Raw genomic sequence first — 15,664 nt, forward strand, 5'->3', positions numbered from 1 at the left:
TCTCTGTCTCTGTAATTCAGGGGAGAAGTCTGGGTATATTGAGATCCTTACACCCTTATACTGTATATTTTTCATCTCTCTTGCTTTCTGGAGAATAGTGACCTTATCCTTATAATACAAGAGTTTGATAATGAGGGCTCTTGGATACCCCCTGAAGATGGTGTCCTAGAGGAGACTCTATGCGCACGTTCAATTGCTAAAAATCTTGATAAAGCATCTTTACCAAACATTTCCTGAAGCCAGGCTTCCATATATTCTGTGGGATTATTGCCTACACTTCTCTCAGGGAGACCAAGAACTCTTTTTTTCTATTTTTTTTACTATTTTTCCTGCGTATTCTATTCTCCATATCGTCCATTTTATGCATACCCATATTTAATTGTTCCTTCATCAGCTGTACCTCTCGTCTCATCTGGTTCACATCGTCTTCTAGCTAAGTCTCCCCTCCAGAGCAGTTGCCCATGTACATACCTCTTGCACATCATGTTTTAAGGATAATAGGTCTTCTCTAATACATTTAACCTGATCAGATAGTTCAGATAATGATAAATTACAGTTATTAATTGCTAGAAGGATGTCTTTCAGGGATGGCTCTTTCTCTGTTACTACAGCTGGTACAGAAAGTCCTTCTGCTATTTTCTTATTTAATCCATGCTCACCCCCCAGGACCACAGATCACACAGGTGCTGCCAATGATGGTGCTTCTACTGCTGGGCCTTGGCTTCTCCTCCCTACAGGGTGGGCGGCCTGAGGAACCTTGATATTGTGTCCCCCCTGCCTGTCCACCTTTCTTGGGTGTCTGATTTGGTGTGTGGGTGAATGGTTCCAGCTTTGCAGAAGCCTAGCTGGCTTTTCCTTTAAGCCCGCATTGCATTTAGGTTCCGGCTCCATCCTGCATGGCCACCTCCTCCGTCCCCCATCTCCTGGTCATCCTGGAGGAAGCGTCTGCTCAGGGTTCACAGGTCTCACGAATGGTCTCTTTATCCCCTGTATGTGCCTCCTCCCCTCTCCTCACGTTCGTTGGAACGTACTGCGGGAAAGTCACTGAAGAGCATGCCTTCAACACGCCGCCCGACTACGAGGACCGCCACACCAATCCACTGCTCTGTTTCCCCAGCGTCTCCTTACACACACTGCTTCTCTGCACCAGACATATATTAGGTTGCTTCGGGCATGGGAGCAGGCGCGAGGTCCGGGCTCACAGCGCCCTCTCACCTCAGCATCCGGTCACCACCCCTGTATGAGGAAAAGGTATCAAACATGCTCTTCCCTTAATCTTACATACCCCATGCCTCTTATAATCCTTCCCCCATCCCTTCCCTAACCCCACCATTTCTTGAATTTAAATTCTATATAAATACCCCCGATGAAAGGACTTTGAACCTGAAACGCATTGGGTACCGGAAAACATTTCCTGGAGGTTGGCTACCGGAAAGTGTTCTTGGCTACTGGAGAGAGACTACTTTATATACATACTCTTTGTATTCTATTGCAAGATATTACATTATGTATGTCCGTGTCTGATGTTTGTTTTATCGATCATCGTGTGATGATTTTTTAGCTCATATTTGTAATAAAATTACTTTTTACATATTCCATTAGTGTTGTTGCCAATTTAAAGTCCCAATTGGGGTTATCCAATTTTCTATATATATACAGGAATGTGGCAAAATCACAAATTCTTCTGATATGGTAAAAACATTTATCCATTATCAGTCCCACCTCATCAGTGCTTCCTTATTAGTGCCCGTCAGTGCCGCCTCAAGAGTGCCCATCAGTGAAGTAGAAAACGTACTTATTTACAAAATTTTATAACAAACAATGCAAAATTGTATTTTTTTTCTAAATTTTCGGTAAATTTTTATTGGTTTTGAAAAACAAGAAAACCCCAGTGGTGACTGTTTGAAAGCCAGGTCCTCAGGATAGGTTTCTTGTCTCCTATTCAAAATTACAAAAACACTGCGCTATCTCTAGCAAGCCAGCCGCTGACACACTAAAAGTGGAAATCTTAGTAAAATCAATTGTAAAAAAAAAGTGCTGCGCTAAATAAAATAAAATAAAGAAAAATGTGCAAACAAAGACTTCTACACAAAATATTACAAACTAGTATGCAAATATTGGGTGACCCCTATGTCACTTAAATATGTGTCCATACATGTGAAATGAGAAGGTTGTAGACAAAAACTTCTACACAAATTATTACAAACTATTATGCAAATTTTGGGTGACCCCTATACCAATTAAATATGTATATATACGGTATACATGCAAAAACAACGCAAAAATTAGTTTGACAGAGTCCTTCTGATAGGGATTAGTGCAATGTCTATATAGTAGATGAACAGCAGTCCCCCACTTTCATGTGAAAAATGAATGCCGAAGGTGTTTCAGAAGATCCAAAAAGTGCACAGTACACCCTTGTGTGAATGCCACCACCTGAAATGAATTCAAGGCTTACCAGATGCCTCTGACCCAAGCGGACATATGTCCGGAGGATCAAAAACAGCTTTGATATAACTCGATTAGATGGTCTCTGAGGAACCGTGAGGTATGGGACCAGTTGATATGGAAACTCCGTCGAAGCCAAACACGATACAAATTATCCTCCAATTAAAGAAACAGATCGTATTCCACCAAAACGATCATACAGGAAAGAAGAATGGAACTCTTATGTGCAGGTTCTGGGGAAAGGGCAGAGACCACGAGAAAAAAACCTCAGGATCAGATCATGCAACTCTCCTACTGCAATTCAACATGATGGTCTCCTATTGTCATCCTTTTTTTTACTTTTACCCCGAAGGTCATCTTTTTGTTGGTTATCTCTAAAGCTGGTCATACATTATACTATGTACTTATTCAATTTCTTTCAGATTTACTTTTAACAATTTAAAATGTTCATATGGTTTTGGTAAGTCTAAAGGAAAATTGTACAAGAAAATTGTATAGTGCATAGCCAGCCTTAGGCTCAAACAGTCTCTTACAAACCTCCTTATCTGGTCTTACATAAGGACAATTCATGCTTTGCCCAAGGCCAGCATAATATCCTAAGGTGGGATCTTCCTTTCATCTAAGAAGAGATTGTCTCCCCAGCTATCCTAAACCAGTTCCTCATGGGAGTTCTCCATTGCATAAACGTGGTCTAGACAGCTTATGTTTTTTACATGCTACAGCCACTTTCCAGAAGGCGAATTCCCACTTTGTGGTCATTGTTGGGTTACAGAGAGGCTTGATGGCCTTTGAGGCCACCATTTCTTGTTGGATTCATTAGACATTAGTTCAGGCTTTTTCCCATCTACACCTGAATCCTCAATTTCCAGTTACAACTCATTCTGCTAGGGCAGCAAGTGCCTTGTCAGCTTTTCACCACCAGGCATCAGATTCATAGGTTTTCAGACAACTATCTGGTCTTCTACTCATACCTTTACCAAATTGTACAAGATCGATGTTGTATCCTCAGATGCTAATTTTGGACACAAGGTTCTGCAGGTAGCGGTGTAACTTTTTTGCCTTGAGGAAGGGTTCCCTGTTGCAAGTTTTTGCTATTGCCCTTTGCTTCATTAGCACTGCATTTGATGCCCCATTTGTGAGAATAGAGAAAACTATGTCCATCAATGAATGGAAGGGAAAATATTTTTTTGTACTCGCTGTAAAATCTTTTTCTGTGAGTTAATTGATGGAGATAGCACTCCCCTCTCTGCTGTTACTCCATATATGTTGGAGTGTTGTTTCCTCTTTTTACTGCTGGTTCACTTCAGCAGAGGCCACGCCTAGGCTGAACTTGATTCGTCTTATACCTAGTGTCTTTGTCCCACAGTTGGCAGTATAACCCAGTTGCGGAAAATAGAGAGAAAGCTATGGTCATCAATGAAGTCAGTAAATATAAATATATAAAATCTGCTCATTACACTCTAAATTAAAGAAGGTTTCCTCTAAGATCCCCCCCCCCCCCCCAAACTGTACGTAACTTACGTATGTACATTAACTTTTACAGAACTACCAACTCTTTCCTCAGCTCTGCTTGCCCAACTGTAGCCTATTTAATGTATACAGTGGGTATAAAAAAAATAATCACCCCCACCCAAAATGTTGTTGCTTTGCAGCCTGGAATGAAGACAGAAACAGTTTGTTTTATCCAGCTGTATTTACTGTATCTATAACATCCAAGTGAAAGATATAACACCAACATGTCAGAAAACTGCATGTGGTCTTTTTGAGTGGCGTTTTTCTTGCAGCCCTCCCATACAAGCAACATTTGTGGAGAATTTGTGATATTGTTGGTCACAATGACCACTCTTCGTCATAATTTCCTGCCGCTGCTTCACAGTTGCTGTAGGCCTCTTGTTAGCCTCTCTAACCAGTTTCCTTCTGGCCCTTTCATCCAGTTTGGAGCAATGTCCTGATCCAGTGAGGGTCTGTTTTGTACCAAATACCTTTCACTTCTTAATAATAGATTTCACTGTGCTTCCAGGCATTGGCAAAGCCTTTTTATTTTATTTTTGTGTCCATCTCCTAACTTGTGCCTGTCCACACCTTTATTCCAGAGATCTTTTGACAGTGCTCTACTACCCATATTTGATTGCTTCATTTGTACTATCGGGGACTGAAATGCTCCGGGAAATCTCTTTTTATGCTGAGCTAATCAAAATGACCACAGCTAATCACAGTTGAAAATGAAATGGCTTTGTGTGTCATTGAGAAGGTGATTAGCTACACCTAATTGAGTTTTAAGGGGGGGGGGGGTTGCTCCTTTTTCCAATTCAGTGATTCTGTTTCTTTTTTTTTTTTTTTTTTTTTGTCTTGACATGTTGGTGTTATATATTTCACTTGGATGTTATAAGTTGCACTGAGTAAATACAGCTGGATAAAACAAAAACCGTTTGTCTTCATTTTTTAGGCTGAAGAGCAACAAAATGTGATTGTTTTAAGGGGGGGGGGTAATTCTTTTTTATACCTACTGTATAGAGCCAGTGATATTGCAGTGACATTACAGTACATATATGCTTATTGTTTTACCTGTAAAGATATTTGGTGCTGGCTGTAGTCATCAAATAGCTTAAAAAAATGTATTAATCCAACTGTCTGCAGTGGCCACAGGCATGTCTCCAACCCAAAAAATGAATAAGCAAGGGGGGGGGGGGGGTAATTCTTTTTTATACCTACTGTATAGAGCCAGTGATATTGCAGTGACATTACAGTACATATATGCTTATTGTTTTACCTGTAAAGATATTTGGTGCTGACTGTAGTCATCAAATAGCTTAAAAAAATGTATTAATCCAACTGTCTGCAGTAGCCACAGGCATGTCTCCAACCCAAAAAGTGAATAAGCAAGCAAACGTGCCAGCATCAGATATTCTTCATCAATCATATCGACAAAGAAAGACATTAACCACCTCACGCCCGCCCTATAGCCGAATGACGGCCGTAGAGCAGGCGCGTTCGTCCGGGAGGCCATCCCTGGACGTCCTAATGTTTACTTCCGCAATGCGCGCCGCCGCGGGCGCGCATCGCGGAAGTTCTGTGTTCGCCGGGGACAGGCAAACACAGATCGCTGTAAACGGCCAATCACAGCGGCTGTTTACAGCGCGATCGGCGTGTCCAATGGGAGATGATCTCATATGTAAACATATGAGATCATCTCTCAGCGCCGCTCTCCCTCCTCACACAGACAGAGTGTGAGAGGGGAGAGATGAACGCCTGCAGCGGCAGCCATTCTGCTTTTCTTTGTTTTGATAAAAAAAAAGTAAAAAAAAAGTGCCATCCTCCCCCAGCAGTGCCATCCATCCTCCCCCAGCAGTGCCATCCATCCTCCCCCAGCAGTGCCATCCGCCCCAGTGCCATCCGCCCCAGTGCCATCCGCCCCAGTGCCATCCAGCCCAGTGCTACCTGCCCCCAGTGCCACCTGCCCCCAGTGCTACCTGCCCCCAGTGCCACCTGTTGTCAGTGCCATTTGTCCCCAGTGCCATCTGTCATTAGTGCCACGTGTCATCAGTGCCACATAGTGCCATCTGTCATCAGTGCCACGTATTAGTGCCATCTGTCATCAGTGCCACGTATCAGTGCCATTTGTCATCAGTGCCACCTGTCAGTGTCACGTGCCATCTGTTGTCAGTGTCACGTCATCAATGCCACTTATCAGTGCCATCTGTCATCAGTGTCACGCGTTATCGGTGCCATGTATTAGTGCCATCTGTCATCGGTGGCATGTATTAGTGCCACGTATTAGTGCCATCTGTCATCAGTGCCACGTATTAGTGCCACGTGTCTTCAGTGCCACGTATTAGTGCCATCTGTCATCAGTGCCACATATTAGTGCCATCTGTCATCAGTGCCACATATTAGTGCCATCTGTCATCAGTGCCACGTGTCATCAGTGCCACGTATAAGTGTCATCATTGCCACGTATCAGTGCCATCTGTCATCAGTGTCACGTGTCATTGCCCTGGTGCTTCAAAAGTGTAATAAATAGTCAACAAGTTAGATGTGTAATTTATGTTGCTAGAACACATGATGGCGCTACCTGCATGTTGGGCCTCTCTATGTGGCCAGGCTGTGAAAAAGTCCCACACATGTGGTATTGTAATACTCAGGAGGAGTAGCAGAATTTTTTGGGGGGTGTCATTTGTGGTATACACATGCCATGTGAGAGAAATAACCTATTACAATGACAATTTTGTGGAGAAAAAAAATGAAAAATCTTAATTTTTCAGAGAATTGTGGGAAAAAAATGACAACATCAAAAAGCTCACTATGCCTCTTACTAAATACCTTGGAATGTCTACTTTCCAAAAAGGGGTCATTTGGGGGGTATTTGTACTTTCCTGACTTGTTCGGGTCACAAGAAGCGAGATAGTCCACCAGTACATCAGATGTGATCAATTTTGTGTGATTCGCACCACAGCTTGTAGACTCTCTAACTTTCACAAAGACCAAATAATATCCACTAATTTGGGTTATTTTTACCAAAGATATGTAGCAGTATAAATTGTGGCCAAAATTTATGAAGAAAAATTAATAATTTGCATAATTCTGTCACAGAAACAAAGAAATATGCGTTTTTTTTTCAAAATTTTCGGTCTTTTTTCATTTATAGCGCAAAAAATAAAAACCCCAGAGGTGATCAAATACCACCAAAAGAAAGCTCTATCTGTGGGAAAAAAAGGACAGAAAATTAATTTGGGTACAGTGTTGCATGACTGAGTAATTGCCATTCAAAGTGTGAGAGCACCGAAAGCTGAAAATTGGTCTGGGTAGGAAGGGCGTTTAAGTGCCCAGTAAGCAAGTGGTTAACAAAAAACATTTATCGGTAAAACACTAACATTATATACTATAAAGAGTATTATCCTAAGGTGGAAGAGCTGAGTTTACTATCAATGGGACTAGGTACTGTACACAATATAGACTATACATCATAGAGGCTACACCAACATGTAATTGCCTCTAGATGGCAACAGATATCCAGTCAAAGAACAGAATACCATCTAGTACCAATCAAATGTTGAGTTGTTAGTAGCATCATAGATTTATGTGTTATTTTGTATTTAATGTGAATGTAATACATTTGATTCTTTATATTGTAAATTTTGTTTATAGTTGTTGAATGTACAAATCATTTTCAACAATGATATTGTGACTCTCTTTACTGTTCAGTTGCCTAATACAGTATACTATTTTTATGGTGCTGTTGTATATGACCATCTTAAAAATTGCATAAAACATTACTGGAAAGAAAATTGCAGACTTTGATAACAAATTCAAATAACCATGAAATGTTTCTTTTTAGGTTTTAAATGGCTCATTTTCCTTGGAACTGGTCAGTGAAAAGTACTGGAAGGTAAATAAACCCATGGAACTCTACTATGCACCTACTAAGGAGCACAAATAATTTGGGACTTCTCTTTTCAAAAGGAGCTTTTTTCTTATCCTAAAGACAAACTATGTACACTTCATACTCAAGTGGCATCTCCAATGTTTCCTAAAGGATATCTGTGAATTTATTCACAAAAACATGTTGATGGTGTTTTTGAAGACAGCCCTTTACAGCTTTTTGGAACTAAAGGATCTGTGTAATCCTGGAAGCTGAGGACTATGGTTTTACGTATTATGGATATTCTTATTTATTTATTTTTTTGTCCTAATTGGTGGCTGTGGATTTGTTCAGAAACAAATGTAGCACTAAACAAGTTGAAAATGATTGGTATGTAAAGCTAGTGGTATCATAAAGATGTTACGGTACCCATAGATATTAGAAGCTCTTTATCCTTTGCCTAGAATATATGAAATCTACAAAATCTGACCTTGGTAATCCTCTATCAGAGAGAAGAGCTCCTGGACAAGATGTACAGTTTTTTACTTAACTGCACCAACATAAGGAAAAAAGGGTTATTATCAGTACAGTTCTATGGCTTATAATAAAGGCTGAAGTATATAAACACGTAAGTATGTTGTCATAAAGCACTCCTTCACTTACTGTATCCCACTTAGCTCAACTCTCCACCTCTGGTGCTAAATCCTGTGCTGTATCTCAGACCTGTCCTCCACCTCTGGTGCTAAACCCAATTCCATAACCATACCTGCTCCTGTATTTACATGGGAAATAGTGTGGTGTTACAGTTTTTGCTTCACTACAGTGTTGGCCAGTATGCACAGGAAACCATGGTATCTTACACCATAAAGGCTCATTCTAGAGGGTGCTGCCTGAACAAATATTTTCTCCTTTTGATTGTGGTAGAAACTGTCAAATATGTATCTGGTGTGGGAGAAAGAAGATCTGTTAAAGTGTATCCAATAATAGTATAGTATCGGTGAAGCATGATGAGCATTAGGAAAAAAAACAGTCCATATAAGTGAGTCCATATGTAAAAATAGGTTCCATCCAAAGGCTCCAACCCTGGAACCAGACTTCTCTGTAGGACTGGAGAGCAGCAAAGTCTCTGGGGAAATTCTACTTGATTTAAAAAGTGGGTGGTCTGTCTACTTTTCATAGATTGCGCCATATATATAGAGATCCCCCCATCCTGCATACCCAGCTTGACAAAGGACATACTACTCTCAGCGCGCATGCTCAGAAATGCATTGCAAACATGCATAGTGACGTCATCATGCTTGATGCTGCGCTCCATGAGCGTTACACACACACTTTTAGAGTTTTTTTTAAAGTCTACACTTAGAGGGGCTTCTGTTTATCCCTTCTTTAAAGTGTATCCAAACCTAAGAGCAAAAAAAGAATATATTACAGCTTACAAGACCCTAGATGTGGCGGCTGAATTTGGAGGAGGGGGCTGAATTTCCAAGGGACAGCACCGTCTCCCGGGAGTGGGGACAGGTACCTGTCCCCCCCCCCCCCAAAAGGTGCCGGAGGAGGAGTGGGAGTCAGTTAAGTGGAGGTTCCGCTTTTGGGTGGAACTCCACTTTAAGTTTGTGTTTAAAGTGGAAGGAAAGGCTACCCAGTCACGTACCTGTAAAATGATGCTTTGCCCTTGCTCTGATCCTCTCTGCCTACATTTTGCGTTAAATCATTTTCTGAATATATATTTTTTTTACATTTTTCTATGCGGTCACGTTACTGCAAAGTTTCAGCACTTATCTGTACTGTGGAGGGTCCGACAACCATGCTGAATTCCCTGTAGTCATGACATCATATAGCTGCCATTCATAGTTCCCAGGGCTGTTGAGGCAATGTCAGCTGGTATAAGAGTTTCTGCCCTCTAGCTGAAGAGAGAGAGAGGGTATTGAGCTAGCACGGATAAGTTTTGCAGTCACGTGACCGCATAAGCAAAGTTAAAAGAATAGCATTCAAAAAGTGGTTTATTACAAAATGAAGGCAGAGAGGATCATAGTAAAGGTAAGACAAAATTTAACAGGTAAGTGATTGGGTAGCCTTTTCTTCCATTTTAAGAGCAATGAATATAACATGAGCACATTAAAGGATCATTGCAGAAACATATTCAAGCACAATATACATACAAAGTGGAAAGTACTGACGTTGTTATTCAGTTGTTTTTTCTAAAGCAGTTCAAATCTGTTTTTGCTTTACTTACTTCCCTGTATTGCAGCCATGAATCAATGAAGTATTGTTAAAAAAAGACTTGTATTGTGTCTTAATATTATTGATAATGATCACATGGGGAATACACTGCTAAAAACAAAAAAGAGCATTTTTACAGTGCCATTTGTAGTCGAAGTCTTGGAAGTTTCTACTGGCATGTAAATGTTTGTCTCTATATTTATGTTTGGCTTTGCCAAATATACTTGTTTTAACAAGTCTATTATAATCAGTATAACGTGCACACTATTTGAGATATTTCAATTGTAAATAAAGTATTTTTCATTTACAAATTAAATAAGGACCCTGGACTAAATAAAAAGCATGATAACATTTATTTAGTGTTTAACTGGTTAACATTCTGCTTAGCTTGGAATGAGACAAGGGGGTTATTTACGAAAGGCAAATCCACTTTGCACCGCAAATGCACTTGAAAGTGCAGTCGCTCTAATCTCAGTGGTAGATCTGAAATGATTGGAAGCACTGCTGATTTTATAATCCAATGATGTGCAAGCTAAAATGCATTTTTTTATTTTCCTTGCATGTCCCCCTCGGATCTACAGCGACTGCACTTCCAAGTGCACTTTCAAGTGCACTTGCAGTGCAAAGTGGATTTTCCTTAAGTAAATAACCCCCAAAGGCTAATTTGCATTCTAGTCCCCGACACCATTAAATACTTTGGGGGTCATTTACTAAAGGAAAATCCACTTTGCACTGCAAGTGCATTTGGAAGTAAAGTCGCTGTAGATCCGAGGGGGGCATGAAAGAAAAAAAAAAGCATTTCTCTTATATTCACCGACTGGCACAGCTCCTCTCTTAGCCATTGGGTCGTTAAGCCATCTTTAGGAGAAGACTAGGCATAACATGTTATGAAAAACACAGAACTTTAAGTTCCGTGTGTCATTCGCAGGGGCACTCCGGGGGGGCTCTCACCTGGAGGGGCTGCGCTGGCTGACTGTGCCCTGATGTGTGTTTTTTTCTCTCCCTGGGGGTGTCTGATGAGGCTGTGTCTGTGATTCCTGCAGTGCTGTTCACCTCCATTCTCTGTCACTGTCCCTCAAGGGATTTCAGTGTTCAGTGGCCATCTTGGATGAGGGCAAGGAGCAGCATTCTCTCCTGTAGCTTGGCGGCCATTTTCCCTGTGTTTTTGTCCTTTATACTGGACACTCGGCGGCCATTTTCTTGAAGCCTGAGCAAATTTTTTTGTTAGTCTCTAGGAGCAGCATGCTTTCCTGTAGTCCGGTGGCCATTTTCCCTGTGTTTTATGTCCTTATACTGGGCACTCGGCGGCCATTTTCTTTAAGCCTGAACACATTGTAGATCGGTTTCAGCGCCATAAGCAGCAGCTCTGAATGACACAGTGTGATCTCCTATGCACCTGGGAGCTGACAAGGAACACAGGCACTACTAGCTGGACAGCGCAGAACCAGTCAGGGTGGTGAGTCCTGTGGGAAAGAGCCCCTCAGCCAGCAGCAGTTAGGAGGGTGGGACCATCACTGTCCTAAGTCCCCATCAGGTGGCAGACAGGGTAGGGTCAGCATGGCTTCAGAAACTGGTGTTTCTTCCCCCGAAATCAAGGCAATTGCAACCGGTTCGCCTGCAGAATGTGCAGTGCCCCTGGACGCTTTGACGGTCCTCAATTAGTTTGTCGCCAAGATGGAGGCAGTGCGTGGGAAGAAAGGTGCTAAAAAGTGGCCCCTGCCCCCCCCCCCCTCCTGTGGGGAGAGCTCTGACGCAGACTCGGGCCCTGCTGAGGCTGGTGACCCCTGCTCTGTCGTTTCAGATGACACTGACCAGGACCGTTCGGACAGTGAGGATGAGTCCCGTCCGGGTCTGTGCGCTACAAAGTGCTTGTTGGAGCACTTATCACAGCTGTGCTTGATAACCTGAAGATTCAGGAGCCAGCAGATCCCTCTGCTGATGTAGAGGTCCCTTTTGGGTCCCGTAGCCAGCCCGTTCACCTAAGGTTTTCCCGTATCTGAATTATTTTGATAAGTTAATTTACAAGAAATGGAGTCGACCGCAACGGACCTTTTCAGTCCCCAAATACATGGCGGTGCGTTACCCCTTTGAGGAGAGCCTTCTTAAAAAAATGGTCGGCTCCTCCGGTCGTGGACCCCCCAGTATCCAGGTTAAACAAAGTAACCACGATCCCGGTAGAGGGGACTCCTGCATTTAAGGACCCCATGGACAGGGAGCCGAAGGCAGTGGCTCGTTCCTTGTTTATGGTTGTGGGGTCAATCATGCGACCAGTACTGGCATCCGCACTTGTGTTGCAGACACTAACTGAGTGGGCAAAACTGTTTTACCGCAAACTGGGAGAACAACAGGCTTCCCCTGTCTGCGTGGAACTAGCAGACCAACTAGTGCAAGGCCTTAAGTACTTTTGTGACGCGGCCCTGGATACTCTCCCCCTGTTATCCAGGGCTTCAGTGTCAGTGATGCTGAGGCGCCTGATTTGTTTAAAATGCTGGTCTGCTGACCAGGCATCCAAAAAAGCCCTGACAGATCTTCCCTTCCTTGGCGACCGGCTCTTTGGAGCCTCTTTGGATGATATTATTAAAAATTCCACAGGTGGTAAGAGTACTCTACTCCCACAGGCCAGGAAGGCTAAGGAGCCACGCCATAGGCAAGGGCCCTCATTTTCCGCTCACAAGCAGCTTTTTCGTCCACCCGGAGCTTCAACCAAACGCCCCCAGCCCAACAGGACGATCACTGAAGGACCAAAGCATCCCTGGAACCGCAAGCCTGCGAGCAAAAGTGCTACCGCATGAAGGTTAAGGAAGGGGTCACCTTCGGGAGTTTGCAGCCTGGTGGGCCTCTCGGCTGTCCGACCAATGGGTCTGCGATCTGATTTCCTCCGGCTACAAGATAGAGTTCCTCTCTTGGCCGCAAAACAGATTCTTCCCCTCCAGCATACCCGTACTCCTGGCTCGCCGGGAGGTCCTCTCAGGGCGGTAAGGGACCTGCTGAGTCAAACCTGTTTGTAGTCCCCAAGAAGGAAGGAGTATGTCCAATCTTAGATCTAAAAGCCCTCAATTACTTTGTGAAAGTACAGAGGTTCAGAATGGAATCAGTTTGCTCGCTCAGTAGTCACTGCACTCCATCAAGGGGACTCCCTGGCATCCTTAGACATCCAGGATGCATATCTGCACATACCCATATGCCTCCGGGATCAGAAGTTTCTGCGATTTGCAGTCGGGGAAGCCCACTACCAGTTTGTGGCTCTCCCTTTAGGTTTGGCATCAGCCCCCTGAGTCTTTACCAAGGTATTGGCTCCTGTTTTGGCATTGCTACGGCAACGTGGGATCACGATCGTGGGATACCTAGGCGATCTCCTCCTGAGAGCATCTTCCGCCTCAGAGTTAGAGGAGGATGTGGCAATCATCATGCAAACCCTGCAGGAATTTGGGTTATTGTTTCTCGTTCAAAATTTTTTATTTTATGTTAAAATAAATTACATGTACAGAATATAAGACAAATTATGTGATACTAGAAATAAAAAGTAGACATATTGAAGTACGGATGATACAAAGCAAAGAAGAATTTCAAGATATTCTCGTGGGAATGACAATAAATGGCCTTATATATTTTAGAATTTGAAAACATTCTTATAGCTGAGTTTTAAACATTTTAATCCCAAGAAAATATAAATATGTCTAAAAGAAAATATATGATTTTAAAGTTCAATCAAAAAATTTTGTAATTATCAGAAAGATCTTTTTCCAAAATGATTGTACAATTGGGCAATGCCACCAGGTATGTATATAGGTACCTTTTTCTGGACAGCCACGAAAGCAGAGGCCAGTGTTGTCTGTTGAGAATTTGGCGATTCTCGCAGGAACCAAATACCAGCGTGTGAGAACTTTATATGATGATTCAGACGCCAATACATTTATAGAGGAAGATTTTGTGAAAGACCATATGTTGGACCAAGACCTAGAATCGATCGTACAATCCAAATCTTTTTCCCACTTGGCCACATATTTAGGTATAACAGTATTAGAATTAGATATCAGTTGTGTATACAATGATGTAATACGACCTTTTAGCATGTGGTTCCTTGAGACAAAATCTTTCAAATTGAGAAATATTATGTAAGTTTACATTTAAATTGAGAAGAGGAGTATAAAAATCTTTGATTTGGAGATATCTGAATATTTCTGATTGTGGAAGCTTATATAATTCACATAGATCTGTAAAAGATTTTATTGATGTAGTTGAAGTTAAATTATATAGACAAGTGATACCAGCCTTAGACCAAGCTTTAAAGGTTTTGGGATATTTCCAGGCTGGGTAAAAAGTCGGATTCTTGTGGAAAGATAATAGCGGATTTTGTGGAGATTGCAGACCATGTGAATTTCTATACCTATCCCATATAGATAGAGAGTGCTTAGAAATGGGGTTATTTATAGACTTACGATCCGCAGGTTGTAACCATAATATATTGTTTATAGGAAGAGGATCACAGTCTACAGCTTCAATGAGGACCCATAAAGGAATCTCTGTAGAAGAGTGATATTTTGTTAATTGAGATAATTGAGCTGCCTTATAATATATGTTAAAGTCTGGGAATCCCAAACCACCCAAAGCTTTGGGGAGAACAAGTGTTTTTTTGTGAAGTCTGGGTTTGATTTTCCCCCAAGTAAATTTTGTTACTTTTTGTTGAATCAGCCTAAGAAAATATGCAGGAATATGAATCGGGAGAGTTCTGAATAAATATAAAAATTTCGGAAGAACAGACATTTTTATGATATTGATTTTCCCAAACCATGATATCGGCATTGATGACCAATTAGATAACGACCTTGTAATATTTTTTAATAGAGCTGGGTAATTAGCTGCAAATAAATCGGAGGGGTTAGGAGTAAACTGCACACCCAGATATGGGAGGCTATGATCTACCCACTTAAAGGGTAGTGAATTTTTTAAAGATTGTTTATCTTTTTCGACAAGTGAAATGTTTAATGCTGAAGATTTTTGAATATTGACCTTAAGGCCCAAAATAAATGAGAATTCTTGTAGTACAACCATAAGATTTGGGGCCGAAACGTGGAGAAGATAGAAAAAGGAGAATATCGTCTGCGAATAAACAGAGCTTATGATGAAAGCCACCCATTTCAATACCTGTTATAGTGGGTTCCATCCTAATTCTTTGTGCTAAAGGTGTCAGGCTAGGTGCAGATAACAAGTAACAGTTCAGGTGTGCTGATTATACAAAGAGTTCAAAGCACATACCATGAGCAGGTCTAGGCAGAGCAGGTCAGCTGGGACTTGTAGTACACCGCTGCAGACGAAGGTAGATGATTGCTGGACCTTGTAGTTCACTGCTGTAGGTGAGGATAGATGATTGCTGGACCTTGTAGTTCACTGCTGTAGATGAGGATAGATGATTGCTGGACCTTGTAGTTCACCGCTGCAGATGAGGGTACTAGTAGAATCAGGAAAAGCGTAGTCTAGGCAAGCTGGGTCATACACAGGCAGATCAGAATCCAAACGGTACAGAATCAGAAGCGAGTAAGAAGGGTCAAACAAGCCGGGTCAAACACGAAAGTCACAGAGCAAATATCAGCTGGATCAAACACGAGTGAACTCTAACACGAGCACTGACTGAATGCT

General features: G+C 42.0%; 1 protein-coding gene across 2 annotated transcripts in view; it reads left to right on the top strand.

Moving 5' to 3' along the window:
• Positions 1 to 10,346, top strand: part of RNF2 (ring finger protein 2) — a 71,514-nt gene extending 61,168 nt beyond the window's left edge. For both annotated transcript variants that reach the window (XM_077452664.1, XM_077452663.1), the window contains one exon: positions 7,784 to 10,346. In XM_077452664.1, coding sequence (XP_077308790.1) covers positions 7,784 to 7,885 — 102 coding nt within the window. In that variant the 3' untranslated portion in view covers positions 7,886 to 10,346. The remainder of the gene's footprint in view (positions 1 to 7,783) is intronic.
• The last annotated feature ends 5,318 nt before the right edge of the window (positions 10,347 to 15,664 follow it).

Source organism: Lithobates pipiens, unplaced genomic scaffold (assembly GCF_037356315.1).
Source record: "Lithobates pipiens isolate NorthernLeopardFrog02 unplaced genomic scaffold, aLitPip1_a1.2 Scaffold_23, whole genome shotgun sequence".
NCBI classification, from domain to species: domain Eukaryota; kingdom Metazoa; phylum Chordata; class Amphibia; order Anura; family Ranidae; genus Lithobates; species Lithobates pipiens.